Source organism: Stegodyphus dumicola, chromosome 2 (genome assembly GCF_044657685.1).
Source record: "Stegodyphus dumicola isolate Sdum_Otavi_A_Nest chromosome 2, ASM4465768v1".
Classification (NCBI taxonomy): Eukaryota; Metazoa; Arthropoda; class Arachnida; order Araneae; family Eresidae; genus Stegodyphus; species Stegodyphus dumicola.
Genome location: NC_140769.1, coordinates 172,938,274 through 172,956,676, shown reverse-complemented (window position 1 = coordinate 172,956,676; position 18,403 = coordinate 172,938,274). Strand labels below are relative to the sequence as shown.

Below are 18,403 nucleotides of genomic sequence, written 5' to 3'. Positions count from 1 at the left end.
CTGGTTGGACGTATTAATGTTATATACATTAATAGAACGCAGAGGGGATTGTGACAGTTTCTTACATTCTGCTCTATTTATCGATAAAATGCGTGAATTTCCTAAAATGAATATAAAACAATTCTTAAATTACGAAGTAGGGATCGAACGTTCATATTTAAGTAAGTTTCAGACATAAATTATATGCATTTAATTTACATTACAATATGCGAAACTATGAATTGTTCGGCGTAATCCATCGGATTTATTGTTAGGCTTAACACTTTCGTTGCTTAATTCCAATCTGTAAAAATCAAGAAGTATTCTGAAAAGTCAGGATGCAGAAGGGTTACCTAATGGCTGACATCAGTTTATAGCACTTAAAAAAGACTGAGATCGGGTACAAGACCCAATCGATAAATTTAGGTATTAAAGAATTATTGGACGCCGCATGCCACATCTTTTGATTGGGCACCACTGTAGAAACTTTCAAAAGCGATAAGTGAGCAGGATAAACTATGTCAACGTTGGCATTATAACAATGGATCTTCTGATTACCATCTGATTGTGTTAACACTTACAAGAACGCGTTGAAAGGAATTCAGTAATTTTTCATATGGCCAATATTATACTAGTAAACCTATGTGTATTTAATTATAAGTAAACATTTTGAGAATGATGACCTAGAAACAAATATGAACATCAAATGCTACTATATCCTGTTTAACTATATCCTGTTTTTTGTGTTTTTAAAGGAATTAATCCAATCGAATATCTATGAAATATATTGTAAGTTTTCTTAGAATTTGTACTAAAAACCAATGCTATTAGTGTGTAGGTACTACAGATAATCATGCTTCAGCAAATAAGTAGTCCATACATCCAGGCTCATGCAGGTCTCTGCAGGCTCATGCAGGTCTCTGCAGGCTCATGCAGCTCATCCAGGCTCATGCAGCTCATGCAGGTCATCCAGGCTCATGCAGGTCTGGTATGTATAAATATACTGATAAGGATGCTAAATATATTATCATTATTATTTAATTTCTAGTGAAATATAGCAACATGATCTTAGGCATTACTATGACAGATGCTTTCAGGTGTACCAGTAGCATTACCAATTAAAGATAGCTATTATATTTGCGGAGCTTGAGTTTACTGGAAAATTTGAGTCTAAAGAAATCTAAGGGTTCAATACAGCTGGAAACGTGAGACATTGGACTACACGATTTTTAACACTGAAGGTATTTTCGATGCTTTTACTTCAAAGCCACAGACACACTCTTTATGTTTCCAGTGCTTCTGGCAACTTAGTGATTTAGATAGTTCAAAGCTACAGAAATTTCTGGATTTCTTCTACAGTTAGTTATGCTATAAAAGAAATTACGAAGAAGATGAGAAGCCACGACAAGAGATCATGAAAAATGACAGTTGAATACATTGATTTATTTGCAGTGAGCATTTTCAGCTTTTATTTCAGCTGATACTCATACTTTTCCCGATGGATTTTCATTTAAATGTCAATGATTTTGTCTCTGTTCGGTATTCTCACTTGCAATGGAAATTTTGAGCATAATTGAACTATTTGTTTTATAACTATTCATTTTTTAATCATAATTCATTACCATTATTTTAATCCAGCTGTCTGAGGTGATATTTCTAGGGGCATAATATTCAAAATTCCTCTTCAAGATTTCAAGGAATTTACAACATTAGACAAAATACGGACATGAAATATAATAAATTATAAATTAACGCTGCTTAACCCTTTCACCTCGAATGTCACGCATACATCACAGAAGAAACGCACTCATTTCCCGTCTAGCACGCTGGCGTGCCAGAGCGTTTTCTCGTTCACCCGGCTGTCAAGTATTTGCGCCAGTATCCTGTAAGGTTCTAAAAATCACTAGACTGAGTCTTATATCCATTACCTTTGAACTGATAAAAGTTTTAGGATTCTTGAGCTAGAGTTTGAAGACATTCTCCGTAACACTGGTGTCAGCTGTTACGGGGGGAGATGAGAAAGCGTAATGTAAGCAAACTCTGCTCTTTAACTAGTATTAACTTAACTCTTAACTTTAAATCTCTAACTTTAACTTGTATTAACTTATTAATTTTAACGCTTAACGTAGTATAAACATTCGCGTTTCTGGATATCCCTACGAATCGTTTTTAGTCCAAAGGGGCAATTTGGCCGGAAGGATTATTAATTTCATTTTGGCATTTTTCATTGATTCATGACAAGCATTGTTTCATTTTTCAAATTGTTGCCACCAAATATTATTGTTCTGTATTATATTTAAAGAAATTAAATAATGAAGAATCTGCATAAATTTATGTATGTTTCTTGCAAGTGATAAAACAACGGTACCTAGAGCCATCAAAATTTGAATAACGTACTCTTCCATAGAATATGGGCATGTGAAAGCCCTAATTTGAATTTGAAATTTGTTTTACTGTTGATTTAATATTTTGTAACACTTCAAAACGAATTTTTTATTAACAAACTTAATGTTTCCATGGAGCACATTAGGACCCATAATCTCTGACGTCTGTGCGCTACGTGAACATCGTTGCAGACCAGGTTCCCCATTCATGACAAAAGTATTTCCGGCGAGGGATGGTGTTTACCAACAGGATAAGGCACCATGTCATAAGGATCGGATCATCAGGGAGTAGTTCGAGAAACATTCAACTTTCAAGTCATGTATGGCCTCCAAATTCACCTGGCACTAATCCAATAGAACATTTGTGGTCCCACCTGGAAAACCAAATTCGTGCTGCCACTTTACTCCCTCGAAATGTGCGGTAATTGCAGGACCATTTGGTAAGAAAATGGCACCAAATACCTCAGATTACGTAACAGCACCTAGTGGTGTCAATGCCACGCAAGGTGCTGGCAGTTTTGAGGGATAAAGGTGGTCCTACATGTTATTAACAGGGTAGACATAATGTAATCTGTGTATATCCTAGCAGAAGCGACATAGTCTTGAGAATACTTTTATTAAAAGAAAATATTACATGGTTTATAAAGGGTTAATCATCAATGATGGCAGCTTAATAAAATTACATATTTAATATAACTTGAATTCAGATCATTTACACTGGAACCGAATATCATAATTACAGTGTAACACGCATTTCTTTAGACACATCTTCAATCAAAAATTATTTACTAACCAAAATATTATTAAAATATAATCTAATGAAATATAATACGAAATGGAATTCTTCCTTCCTTATTCTTTCCAAGAAATCATGAATTTTATTGAGAGCAACTTACTTTATCCAGAAAGCCTTCAGAGCGAAAATAAGTTACTTAAGCGAGAGCTGTGAGAAAAATGTCTATCCACGAAATAAACATCTTGGTTGATGAGATACTAGCCTCTTGGGACAGAACCAAAAGCGTCATGAAATAAATTACAATTGTTCGCAGGCAGCCAGATATGGAATGAGATATCGCGGGGTGAATGTAATAACAGATTGTAAGGATTCTTTTCAGATATTTTCTTGCTACATTTTACCCAGATATTCCGCCACAAGTAAATAAAATCTAAATGTTTTATAGGAATGTATGCTGAAATTGTTTTATAATTTCAAAAATTTAATTAATGATGTGGAGGTAAAGGAAACATGATTAAAGACCTGAGATACTGAATAAACTGAAGATAAAAGCGAAAAGCATTAATTTTTCCCGTATATTTTCTCACTTAAATTGGTAATTGCAGGTTTTCTTTAATTGTTTATTGGATAGCTTAATTGAACATTTTATACTTTCTTAAGTTCTATTCTTTTAATTCGAGTTGTCATTCTGGCCAAAGATGTTTAGTTATAAATTTAAAATTGAAATTTTTCAATTTCTGTTTAAAATTTAGAGATTGCATTTTAATGAGAAATATCTCAAAGCAGCATTTAATTTATTTCATAGTTAAATCCTTCATTTAGTTTATATAAAACTGCTTTTACAATTATAGAATTTTAAAACGATTAAAATGAAAAATTATTATGCTTTCTTTTTCTTTCGGATGCGTTTATGATTTCCAAGATTGCAACAAAAAGTCATTAATATTTTCTCAGCATTTATCCACGGATTATGCATCACTTATGCATAATTTATGTACGATTTATATTTCTGCATGTTCTTGCTTTCTCATATTTGAAATTTATATTTAAAAAGTTTGATTATTCCAAGATTGGGATTTTAAAAAATATGCCGCCAAGATTGGTATAGTGTCAGCGATTCTGGCTGCCATATTGCTAGAAAAAGCCTCAAATCTCGGAGAAGGCCGTAATCTTTGTTAGTGCATAGTATCTGTATGATATACAGGTATTTAAAATACTGGGCAGACAAGAGTTTGTTTCAGTGATAGGGAAGAAATGTGGAAGATCCTTGGATCTATTCCTCCCTAGGTTATTCGCCATCAAAGCTGGGACGTAACTTCCCTTTTCTTACGGATGCAATTTAGTCGCTTACTGGGAAATGTTCTGGGTGACAAAACGGGTAAATGACCAATGGATACTTATAATGCATTTCTCCCGCCTTCCTAGTATGCCTTAATAATGTGGTAGTCTGCACGCTGGGCTCGTATTCCAGAGGTCCGTGGTTCGATTCCCGGCGAAGGCGTTGCAAATTTTTTATCTTTCCTGCTTCCAAAATACCTAATGTCTCTACAAGGTTCATTGCCGTAAGAAAGTCTTATGGAAAGGTGTGATCTTCTCTAACACTTAGATTACTCTCACAAAATAGTTTTATACTGGATATCGGGTAGGTCATAAGTCCCTGTGGCATTCGGTCCCGATCCTGTAGCAAAAATATTCAAGTGTCTTGGAGAGTCCTAGATGGGTGAACGTGAGTTACATTTGTTCTCTCAAGAGTAAACCTGTCGTGTTCTATAAGGCTTGGTTCTATACATCTGGTTGTTCAGTCAAACCATTGATATCCTCACTTTCCAGAAAGCCACAGTTAACATATTATTCCTATGTAGATGAGCGGTACCTCTAAAAATTAGCTGAAAACAACTGTACTCCTAAAAAGGAGAACATAAGACTTAAATGTTTCAAAACTTTGCAGAAAGACCTGCTCTTTGTTTTCCACTCAATTCTGCGCACAAGGAATCTCGTTTGCGATAGTGCAGAAAACATTAATTAATTTAGGGGGGGAACTCTTCTATTCACAAATAGCTTTAGTGGGAAAAATCTTTAGTGGAACCAAGCCTTAGCGGGGCATCATTCTATCCACAAATAAGCCTAATTCAACATAAGCACTGATTAACGACATGCCTTCACTTCAAGAAAGATAGGGACCCGCTACTCGCTACCTACACTAACATTCGAGAAAAGGACCAGTAGAGGAATCAAAGATTTGATGGTATGGGCAGATATAATGTTGGTTGGACGTGCAAACTTTCACATCTTTAACATAGGCTCTGATAACTCAGCGAGATAAAATGCAAAAGATCTTAAAGCCCTATATTCGCTTTTTCAGGGGTGCAGCTAGCCCTCAATTTGTATTTATCCGACAATGTTCGTTCACATTGCGATAATCTGACAAATTATTCTTAAGAAATTTGAAACGATAACCGGATGAAACGGTCAATAGATCTTTCGCTCTGTAACCCTACAGAAAATGTGGGATGTTGTTATGAGGGCAACTGCAACTCGCGTTTCTCTCCATGAACCTTTCATGTACTGAAAACAGAATGGAACCTACTGCCACTGGGACTCAAAAACTGCCTCATTTCCAAAAAAGTATGAGTTAGTTCACTTTAGGAGATTTACATAACTTTTAGAGGGGATCACAGCACCCTATTCGCTTCATCCTGTATGAATGTGTAACGTAACTGCAATTCGGCTTTTGCTTTGTTTGTTCTTGTATCAACATTTGACCTTTCAAAATTTCATTAAAATGTGTACGGGAGCTCTGTGGATAACCGACTAAATGGAAAATTTCTTTTATTTTGAACATCGGGGTGGAAAACTGGCAACTAGACGAGACAGAAAGATTAAAATCTCAGGATATGGTACTATAAGAAAAACAATAATATGATGATATGCACTTAGCATTATCTGTTGGTGAAAAAGTAAATAAAAAATAACTCTTGACTCAAATTGTTTAAAAACTAAAGGAAAGCAACAAGCAAAACTTGGATCATTAGCCAAAGTAAAATGAATAATTTATGAACTTGAATTTTTCGAACACGAAATTTATATTCTTTGATACTAAATTTCCAAGTTTATACAGTTTGAACAATACGTATTATAACATTATAGCTAAGAAAGTTATAATATCACCGGAATTCCTAGAATAGACTGTTAAACGAAGGGTACTGTTAAAAGAAGCGTGTTTTATTAATAGAAGAAAACATTTGATCTTCCGTTGGTAAGTGTTTATATCAGATACATTAACGGTGGAATTTGAGACTCTTTGCATCAACACTAATGTCTTCGTAGCACTTAATAAAACAGATCTAGATTCTTCCAGTTTTAGAAACTTGCATTTATAACTAATAGCAATTATTGAAAAAGTTCGTTTGCCTAAAGTAATGAAACAAGGATATATTACCTAATTCTCAAGTAAATTTCAAGTTTCGCGAAGTGTTACAATAATTATCAGAGTTTATTTTCGAAGCAATTCCTCTACTCTAATGTTTAATTCAAGATTGACTAAAGATCTTTATGGAGTTTCTCTAATGAATATGTGTTTCTCAACTGATGCATATTTATGTATACTAGCTCAACATATCTTTATCTGAGTTAAATACAACATTTATTCAGGAGCTTTGTTTCATGAAATTTAAATTCGCATCATTATTCCCAGAATTTAGAGAAGTCGTCAGACCATGAAATAGTTAAACTCTCAATTCTGAAACATTCAAGTTCATGAAATACTCATGTAATATGGATCTTCCTGTGCTTTTAACTGAAAGTGCAATTTATACAAATGTAACTATATAAACATTAATTTAATGCGTAACTCTATGTATATTTAATAGCTGGTTACACTACTGTTAAACTGCATAAAATATTTTAACTTTTCAGAAAGATCAGAAGCTACAACAACAATAATTTACTGATGCATTACTTCTAGAATGGGAAGTCTGTCGGTTATAACACATGCTTCTATACTGATAATTTAAATAAAATTAAGGCTAGCTACAGAAAATAACGTAATAAACGGCCAGAATTATTGCCCCTAGTGATACTTAACTATTAACATAAAATAAATCTCAAGTGTAAAAGAGTAAGCATAACTTTTTTTGCTCCTATTAAGAGATTGCAAAACTGACAATAATACTTAACCAATCACTTCTAATACAAATTTACAGTAGCAGGCTGTTTGCCTTTAAGCTAAGATTTTGTAGTGGTTACAACAATATCCTAACTCAAATCTATAAACATTTAGAGACAGAATGAACCGAAATCTGTCATTCTTAACAACTTAATGCTCTTTCACAGTTACTGCAACAGTTCAGGAAGTGTTCAGAGGTTTCTTACCTACCATTATATGCAAAGCTAGTATCACTTTACCAAAAGCGGTGGATATAAGTATGCAAGAGATTGCATCCAGAGAAATAATATTTCATGTATCCGCAGCTGGCTCTTTTATGAATGTTTTAACGTTGGAGAAAAAGTCTTGTGGCTGCGGTGGCTATGGGTCAACGCTCTTGCCACACGTTTAGTTAAGGCAACAGTCTGCTTAAAATGCGATGCCGAAAGAAGAGTACGCACCTCTTCATCTAGTACATCGTTATGTGGCTGTTTGGCTAATTCGTCAGGAAATCCATTCCCCATAAGGTTATTGTGGGCTGGAACTCAATATAGGAAAGGATGATTGAAATGGGAGTTCCCAGCAATAGACAGCGAATAGCATATATACAGGGTAATTAAAAAATATCTGAGAAAAATACAAAGGCAGGTAGAGGAGATACAAAAACACATTCCGCAATGGAATATATGTGCGGAAATGGCACGTTGAACTGTCCGGAAGATGCTGAATCTCGGTAAAAGCGATTTGCTGTTATGAATCGTTATTCCCCATGCGCTTGTCTAGTGGTATGCATCCATAAAAGGAAGCACAGCTCCTCGATATGCATTTTTTATGAGATTTTACTCAAAGAAATTCCTGTTCCTGTTAACGAAACAATTCCTGTTAACAGTTGCTCCGGTTCCCTCTGCAGCCGCATACATAAAATGCACTTAGACGAGCCTCGCTTTCGTGTAGAAATGAATAATGTTTAATAATGTTTGGAATTTACAAAGAAATGTTGTGCCAACAGTACACTGTTACAACAGTACACTGAATGTATTTTGTACCGCGATGTTTACTGAAGATATTAAAAACTTCTGACATATGCGAAGCTCTGTCCGTAGTCATTGCAAGTAGAAGTATCAGCGATAGCAGTACACTGCGACCTCGTAGTACAATGACCTAAATGTGCAATTGCCTTGAAGTTTTTATAATTGGAATATGCATATGTCTAACTAAAACATCACTTGTTCTATCAACCATTGCACTGTTTGCAATGTTGACCTGCATATTAAGTCTAAGATTGAAATCTTTGCAAGGAATTGAAGTGCTATCGTTGATGCTGTCCGACACACGTTGAAAAGATTTGTAACTAAAAAGTACTCACAGCTACTAAGACACTAACAGTACTGAATGCTACTTTAGACGTATATAAAGAGAAGCTGTTACTTGCATAAATGTTTCATGTAGTCATTCAAAATAGTAGCGCAATAGAAAGATAAATTTTTATTTAAACCTTAAATTTACCTTAAATAGAAAATGCTTTCTTACGTTAATATTTCTGCCAGGATCGTTTTCCACCAGTTGACGTGCGATGTCTTTGCATAAAGATCGGCTGTCTTCAGGTATTTTGGCATCACTCTCCCAATAACGACTGGCCGAATGTCCATACATTGCCGCTGGAGTGGCATGAGTTACTCGCGTTGTTGTCACTAATCCTGTTGATTTACCTGTTGAAAATATTTACAAAAATCTTAGTAAAGACAGCTTTTACTGAGTAATAATCCGAAAGATAAAAAAAAATATAAAAAGGGATAAAATTTATACAGTGGAATAACAGAAGATCAGTTAATATCAGAAAATACTTTACCAATAATATTTCGAAGCATTATCAGATTGTATATATAAAATGCATCAAATATCCTAACCAAAATCAATGTCAAATATCCTAGCCTTAGAAGAAATAGAAAATAAGAGAATTAGTAGAAGAAATGAATTTGCTTGTATAAAAGCAATCATCAATAAAATGTGATTTCCTTTCTTAATAGAAATATTTTTATCCTTTTGGATGTTACAGAACAAATGTAATGTCCTGTGTAAAGTACTGTTCAAATGTAATGTGAACAAATGTAATGTTCTGTACTTTAAGGCTTAAAAATTTCTTAGTTCTAAATTAAGCATCCTGTTTCTTATGATAGCTTCCGTTATTGTGAAATAAATGAAAGTAAGCTCGCAAGAAATAAAGCAAAAGTTGTAATGAAAGCTTTTAATCGTTCTCAAGGTTCTCAAGATCTTAAGGTTCTCAAGGTTCACATTTTCATAGACATCTTTACGTACATAACTGTTAAATGCTGTAAAAGCATAAAAGTTAATATGCTAATACAAATGTTAAGAAAGATAAGGAATTTGTTGATATATATACCATGTTGTCCAGATCAAGGCAGCAAACGTAATTTAATTAATGACTCAAGAACTATTCAGATGATTTTGATGTGTTTGAATTTTAATCCTAGATTGGCGTTATGCGCATGAACTCAAGCTTTCATTAGCTCTGCTAGCTTTGTAACTGATTCATACGTATCTCATATTAGCTGAATTACCTGGCGTTGCTCAGGCTTTACTCAGGGTGAGCATTTCACTTAGGGAATGGGAGGAGTATTTTCGAAATCTCAGTTAGACAGCGATTTCCTTCTTATTTCGGTTCAAGAGGAATTGAGCAAACTTTCTACAAGCTCTAATAAAACTCTAGATTTTATTCAGATAAAAAGAATACATTATTTTCAAAGCAAACCTTGAGGGTACACAATGCTTTTCGTTTGAGCGATGGGCACGTAAACAAATACCCAGCAAACCGAATCTTGAGCAAGCAATACATAATTGGATCTGTGAAAACATGGCGTTTCCAAGTTGATAATAAACACGCAAAGCGGTTGTCCCTATGCATTACTGACACTCTTAACGAACACAAGACAGATAAAAAATGCAATCCTTTGAAATGGAAGAGCATATTTGAATCACAGCGTATCAACAGAATGCGATGAATAAGTAAGTCTTCACATCCACTTCTACGTCATGCTGGAGATCTCTATTAATTTCGGCAATAGATTCTTCAAGGTGATCCTTGATCTGCTGCACAGCTTTGGCTTTGGTTCATCGATGTCAAGTAATAATGTAATAGTGAATCTTTCTTCCTAAAGTAAGTTTGTATGGTGGTAATTCCTTAGGGCTCAACAGCATTTATATATTCTGTGAAATAACGCACAGCTTGCTCTGTATTCATTACTGGATCAATTGATAAAACCGTTACAGTGTTGCCAAGAAGCATTTCCTGCATAAGCTTATTGATATATATAACGCTGGCATTGGTGCTAAAATGTCCCTATCACACAGACATCGACTCGAGATGTAATTTTTCCATACATCCGGAATTATCTCAGCTATTTATTAGGTCGTGAATTGATTATACTGTAGAATTTTAAGGGAAAAGAAATTAGACCAGTAGTGGGGATGACGGGAAATTCTACGTTCCTAAGTGACAGAAGTTGCTTTGCAAACTGACTGCATTTGTTTCTCATCGTAGGTATACTCTCATATTCGTTTTACCATCCATTTTTTGCTACTGGTTCCATAAGACCGATGACTAACGGCAAACTTTAAGTTCTTCCGCTGGCGTAGAGAGGGAAATTAGATGTTTAGTCTGCCGAAACCCTCCTGCCAGAATGACAATAGCACAATCCATTAGCCGCCGATTTCCTCTTATGTCTTGCAGAAAACGATAAAGAGCTTTTAGTGTCCATACTGTATTCGTGCCAAAGTGTAAGTTTGCACTGGTTGAGTATTAATGATTGACATAAGATTTAACGATGATGCAAAGAAATCGCCCTAAAACCTGCAGATTCAACACTACTTTGAAATATGAATGTGATGTTTGTAGGGTTTATATTTATTTTAAGTTTAAACTATCTTTCCTGTCAAGCCTTACTTTCCCCTGGAACTGCCAATGTCAGAATATGTAAATTTTAGTAGAACGCGCAAGGATTCAAATTATCAGCGGAAGTATTATGATTTAAATAGAAGGGAAACGAGTTCGGTGTGTGATATTCTTACTTCACGAGCGCGGAGGTAGTTAGCGAGAAATTGAAGAACCCCGCGTTTCGGCCTATGTGCTTGGCGGAAAGTAGTGTTAATCGTTCAAGTGAGCTTCAAGTCTGCTGAATTAGCAGCGGTATTGTAAAACGCGGCGAGTTAGTTATTTTAGAGAGCCTCGTAGTTAGAGTCTTGTCTTTAAGTTCTTTTCAGGTTATTATTTTTATTTGACCGCCGAGTTGGCGCAGTCTGTGAGCGTCAAGAGCACGCAATTGTAATTTATTACGTTGAATAAAAAGGGACTTAAACCCTTTACAAGACTCTGTGTTTTATCCAGTTTTCACAGTCACCCCTTGGTTGCGTGCAAGTTGGAGGCGCGCAACGTTACATTGACGCCCGAACAATTATCGAACTGAAATGGCCGAAAATTGGATGGAAGCCGCTGGACAACACCAAGAAATGACAACTCAATTGGAAGGATTTGGATACCTGGTCCAGACTTTGAGAGCGTCAATCAAGCCAAACGTCCATTTCGACGGAAAAAATTCGGTGGCGGTATTTCTAGAAGGTCTAGAAAACCACTTTCAGCTCTACCCTGTTCCTGAAAGACAAAACGTTGCCATCGCCACATCAGCACTAAGAGGACAGGCCGTGCTATGGTGGAAAAATATAGGCAAATTTTTATTAGGGGAATTTGGAAGCCAGACATATACATTTGAAAATTTCAAAAAATCGTTAGTAAAGGCCTTCCCCATAGTGAAAGATCGCGCACGGCTGGAAGCCGAACTATATAGTTTCTATCAACGGGATATAGCAGAATTGACGGACTTTATTCTATGAAAAATCAAGCTAACGGATATGCTGTATGGGAAGAAACCCGATGCGGAGATAATTGAAATAATATTACCAAGATTGTTACCCGCTGTTCAAGACTACTTTGAAATTAGAAACCCAAGCACATTGCAGGAACTCTTCGAATTGGCGGTGAAGTTTCAAAATCGCAGAATAGCGGAAAAAGCGAGAGGGGAAACATATTCTCAAAGTACCCGAAGGAAATCTTCAAAGGAGGAAACCAGAAATGGAAATCGCTCTTATGGGGGAAAAAGCTATCAAGCTAACGCATCGAAACTCGAAGGTCAAGGCCCAAAAAGAAAATTTGAAAATAAACATCCGCGTACCCAGAAGACACAGATTGAAAGGAAAGCTTTAAACGAGTAGAGGGGCCTGTGAAAGGGAGGGTCCAGACCCCGGAAGTTTTAAAAAAACCCTCAAATAGACATTTAAATACGGTCATCGTAAAAAACTCACAGCTACCAATTATACAAGTCCTGGTTGGCGATGTACCAGTAGAAGCCCTCATCGATACAGGAGCAGAAGGAAATTTTATGAGTGAAAATTTCTTCAAAAAGAATTTTTATAGGGTACGACTATTTAAAACCAAAAATACGGAAAAAATAGCGGCGCAAGGAAAAACATGTCACTGCATCGGGAAATTATCATTAAACTTACAGGTAAAAGAGGAAAGTCTCAAAGTATTAATTTTTGTGGTGAAAGATCTGCAAAACTCTCTTATTTTAGGTATGGAGTTTTTAAGGGCCGCGAGGGCCAAATTAAATTTTCAAGATAGTTCCGTGGTGTTGGAGATGGACTAGAGGGTGGTGGAACCTGTGGAGACACCGCAAGTGGACCTTAGCCATCTGAATGACCATGAAAGGAAAGCAATACAGCAAGTGGTGAGTAATTTTTCTCATTTATTTTCAGAAAAACCAGGAAACTGCCAAATAGTCACGCACAAGATTCAATTAAATGCCGAAAAACCTTGTAGGACTAAACCTTATCGGTATGACAAACAAAAAGACGTAATCATCGAAGAACATATTCAGGAGATGTTAAAGAATAAAATAATAACGCCCATAAATAGTGAGTACGCGAGTCCAGTCGTACTATGTAGGAAAAAGAACGAGTTTCCTCCTTCGGATAAAAGGCCTTGGAGGTTTGCTATTGATTACAGAAAACTAAATAGTATTACTAAATTTCCAATTTAACCTTTGCCGGTTATAGACGAGATCATTAGACAGATCAAATCAACAAGATATATGTCTACTTTGGACTTAACGTCTGGCTACTATCAAATAGCTATGAGACCCGAAGATATACATAAAACCGCGTTTATAACAAAATCGGGCACTTATGCATTTTTACGCATGCCTTTTGGGTTGTGTGGGGCCACATCAACATTCCAGAGAGCTATGGACATTGTTCTAAAGCCTGTCCTAGGAAAATCAACTTTAATTTATCTAGATGATATAATTATAACGAGTAGTACGTTGGAACAACACATTAATGATCTAGAACAAGTTTTTAAATTATTAAAAGAGGCCGGTCTTACAATTAACGCCTCAAAATGCAAGTTCGCAACTAAAGATCTTAAATATCTCGGTTATAAAATTTCGCAAAAGGGTATAGAAACGCAAGATTCAAAAATAAAAGCTATTAAGAATTTCCCACCGCCCAACACCGCCAAGAAACTTTCTTCTTTCCTTGGGTTATGTTCTTACTATCGATCTTTCATAAAAGATTTCGCTAATATTGTTGAACCACTCTTAGTAATCAAAAGAAAAAGGGGTAAATTTACGTGGACAGCGGAAGCTAACACAGCTTTTGAAAGATTAAAAGAAGCGCTTATTAATGCCCCTGTTTTAAAATTCCCGGAGGGGGACGAAAACCTGGAAATTGAAGCAGATGCGTCAGACTATGCGGTGGGTGCGGTTCTTATGCAAAATAACCATCCTCTGGTATTTTTTAGTAAAACATTGAATCAGACACAAAGGAATTATACAGCTACAGAGAGAGAAACATTAGCCGTATTAATGGCTGTACACAAATTTCGAGTTTATTTCGGCAAAGCGCCAGTAACAGTCTTTTCGGATCATGCGGCTGTTGGTAGACTTTACTCGGGGAAAAACCTAACGCCCAGGTTAATAAGATGGGCTTTAAAACTCCAAGAATATAATATCACAATAAAATATAAACCGGGTAAGGAAAACAATGTAGCTGACGCACTTTCTCGTATAAAACTGGATGATGAAGAAAATGAACTTAAATGCTCTGTGTTGACTTCAAAAATTTTAGATTCTAGAGATACGGTTATTACTGAACTGAAAGCTGATCCTGAATTTGGAAATATCTATGCTTATTTGAAAGACCCCGAAAGCTTTGAGCACACAGATATCGATGCGATAAGAAATAGAGCAAAAAACTATGAAATAATAGATATTTATTATTTTTTACGAAAACAACAAACAAAAATCTTGAGTATAAACCAGTCATCCCAACCTCGCTTCGATTAAGCATTTTGAAGGAATTGCACGAAGCAAAAACAGCGGGCCATTTAGGGGTCAGAAAGACTTTAAAAAGGGTACGCGAGGCGGTATATTTCCCGCAATTATACAAAATAGTAACGGCGTATGTCAGGTCCTGCAATCAATGTCAGTTAATAAATGATATTAATTACAGCCCGGCCGGGTACTTAAATACCATTCGCGCTACATTTCCGAATGAAATTTTAGGAATAGATCTCCTTGGTCCCTTCCCCCAGAGCGAGTTAAATAAAAATCGTTTTCTTTTAGTAATAGTAGATCATTTTTCAAAATGGACAGAAATTGTTCCACTTAAACGCGCGTTTTCTTTTAGTAATAGTAGATCATTTTTCAAAATGGACAGAAATTGTTCCACTTAAACGCGCGTCAGCCAAAACAGTCGCAGATGCATTCTTACACAGATACATTTTAAAATACATTTTAAAGATTTTTTTAAGATACATTTTAAAATACGGTGCACCGATAAAAGTCATTAGCGATAACGGAAAACAATTCATTAGTCAAATATTTGAAAACATATGCAATGGACTTGATATACGCCATATCAAAATGGTTCCGTATAGACCACAGGCTAACATAGCAGAAAGAGTTAATAAAAACATAGTAAAAATAATTCGCAGTTACGTGAGCACACATCACAAGCGCTGGGATGGCTACATAAATGAATTAGCTTATGCGTTAAGAACGGCAAATCATGATACTACGGAAAAAACTCCAGCAGAATTATTCTTAGGCCGAAAATTAATTACGCCTTTAGATAAATTATTCTTTGTGCAACAAAGAGAGCAGGAGTTTAAACAAAAAGATGTGCAAAAGCTGATTGATCAGGCGCTTAAAACCTCGGATACGGCAAGAAATAGGCAGAAAATATATTATGATAGAAAACGCCGTGAAGCAGATTTTAAAGTTGGGGATAAAGTATTGAAGCGGAAATTTTCTTTATCAAGTGCCCCAGACAATTTTACGGCAAAGCTAGCTCCAAAGTTTGAAGGCCCCTATGTAATTCAGGAAATCAAAGGAGTAGTCTTATATCTTAAGAACGAGAGAGGGGAAATCTGTAAAGCAAGTCCCGACCAGGTGAAAAAATACTATAATCCAAATGATTTTGAAATCCTTAAAAGTTTCTTGCAGGACTCAAGTCTAAACGAAATAGAAGGTCCAGAGATAACAACTATTCCACCACCCAAGAAACAGAGAACTGAAGAGAGACCTAGCCCTTCTACAACCCGGACGTCGGTATCAAAAAGAAAAAATAATTTTCAAACTCAAGCGTTTAAGAAAAACAAAAATACAGATGAACCGGGTAAAGAAACCGTGGTAAACATAAAAACACCACCTACAAAGGATTGCAGGAAAAATTATACATCAAGGAGAACGCGCACACGGCCACAGAGTCAGGTGCAGCAAGGCCGCCGTTCCGGAAACTGAAACGGCAACAGGAGGCACAAAAATACGACGAACAGAAGAAATTCAAGAAGGACTCCAGATCGGAGGACGTCAAGACCAGCCGTCCCAGGGAAAAACGGAAATGCCAACCACCAGACGATTACTCCGCCAAGAGGCCAGCATGTAGAGGACGCAAAAGAAAAAGTAATGTGGACGACACTCGGAGGGCAGTAAGGAGAAGATTAACATCCATGAAACCTCTAACTTGGGACCAATTTTGCCAAAAACGAATGACGGAGTTTCAAGCATCGAAAACTCAAAGATAAGTTAAAACCTTCTATAAATTTTTTTTCTCTTTTGTTCCGAAATGTTATGCATAAGTACGAAGTTCTATGTTTTGACGAAAGTCAATATGTCTCGGTTGAGACTTAGTTTTGTTTTACTTTATTTAGCTAAGGCAAAAGTATTATTTTCTTTAAGTGTAAAAGCTAAAAACAAGCATTTTCTGTTGGTCGAAAGACTAATTCTGTTATGTTAAAGCCAAAATTTGGCCGAAGATAAAAATAACTTCGTATTCTTGTATTAATAAGAATTTTAGATTCAGTGCCGCCAGCTTGGCGAAGAATAAGGAAAGTAAAAATTTATTTTCTCTTATTCATTTTATGGTAAATTGTAAAAATCATATGTATTAAAATTTTGTAAATGTACGTAAATACTTGAATGTTATGTAAAAGTAGAATTTAGTCTAGAAGCATAAAATTGTAGATGCTAAAAGTGAATGCTTAAAAGCAATGAAGTCAAAATTTAAGTATTAAATTGTAGATAAAGTCATGCTTTAGAGTGAAAGCCTGCATGTTTAAAGATGAATGAGGGGGAAGTTAGAATGAATGTGTTTTGTAGGGTTCTCCACCTACATTTGAATTTTTAAGAATATTAAAGTAGCTCATTGAGTTGTAGAATGTCGAGTAAGGTGTGTCTATTTGGTCGTTGAATTCTAACAAATCATGGTGGTTAGGGGAAGTGTTGTAAGACTAAAACACGAATATTCCCGTTTGACACCACACACGGTGGAGAGCCAGGGTAAAGTTAAATTAATGCTTGAAAAATTGAATGAATGTGAAGTAAGCAATAACTAAGAAAAACGAATCGTTAAAAACAAAAATTTGTTGTGTCAAGAAAGTATAAATTATAATGTATTTAGAAAGATACTGATACTTATTCCTTCCAGCATCTGGAAGGAAAGACCAAGATTGATTGATGAAGTCCAGGAAAAGTTGCTGTAAGAAGAGAGCTTTATAACGATCAACAGAATTTTAGTATACAATTTGTTACATAAGATTTTTTTTGTGTAAACGAGGTTCTCGCCAGTTAGTTCAGAATTAGAGAAACTTACAACAGGTCGTTTGTAGGACCTGCTTCCAAGTTTTCCAAATTCTGGCAGCGGCAAATGTAGGGTTTATATTTATTTTAACTAACATTTATTTTAAGTTTAAACTATCTTTCCTGTCAAGCCTTACTTTCCCCTGGAACTGCCAATGCCAGAATATGTAAATTTTAGTAGAACGCGCAAGGATTCAAATTATCAGCGGAAGTATTATGATTTAAATAGAAGGGAAACGAGTTCGGTGTGTGATATTCTTACTTCACGAGCGCGGAGGTAGTTAGCGAGAAATTGAAGAACCCCGCGTTTCGGCCTATGTGCTTGGCGGAAAGTAGTGTTAATCGTTCAAGTGAGCTTCAAGTCTGCTGAATTAGCAGCGGTATTGTAAAACGCGGCGAGTTAGTTATTTTAGAGAGCCTCGTAGTTAGAGTCTTGTCTTTAAGTTCTTTTCAGGTTATTATTTTTATTTGACCGCCGAGTTGGCGCAGTCTGTGAGCGTCAAGAGCACGCAATTGTAATTTATTACGTTGAATAAAAAGGGACTTAAACCCTTTACAAGACTCTGTGTTTTATCCAGTTTTCACAGTCACCCCTTGGTTGCGTGCAAGTTGGAGGCGCGCAACGTTACATTGACGCCCGAACAATTATCGAACTGAAATGGCCGAAAATTGGATGGAAGCCGCTGGACAACACCAAGAAATGACAACTCAATTGGAAGGATTTGGATACCTGGTCCAGACTTTGAGAGCGTCAATCAAGCCAAACGTCCATTTCGACGGAAAAAATTCGGTGGCGGTATTTCTAGAAGGTCTAGAAAACCACTTTCAGCTCTACCCTGTTCCTGAAAGACAAAACGTTGCCATCGCCACATCAGCACTAAGAGGACAGGCCGTGCTATGGTGGAAAAATATAGGCAAATTTTTATTAGGGGAATTTGGAAGCCAGACA

At 36.0% G+C, this 18,403-nt stretch overlaps 1 protein-coding gene across 2 annotated transcripts in view; it reads right to left on the bottom strand.

Moving 5' to 3' along the window:
- The window catches only part of LOC118201177 (alkaline phosphatase, tissue-nonspecific isozyme-like), a 457,970-nt gene that overhangs the window by 142,327 nt on the left and 297,240 nt on the right, over positions 1-18,403 (bottom strand). Inside the window, exon 4 of one of the 2 annotated variants that reach the window (XM_085811453.1) lies at positions 8,750-8,952. In XM_085811453.1, coding sequence (XP_085667579.1) covers positions 8,750-8,952 — 203 coding nt within the window. The remainder of the gene's footprint in view (positions 1-8,749; positions 8,953-18,403) is intronic. The other variant, XM_085811454.1, reaches the window with a different exon arrangement.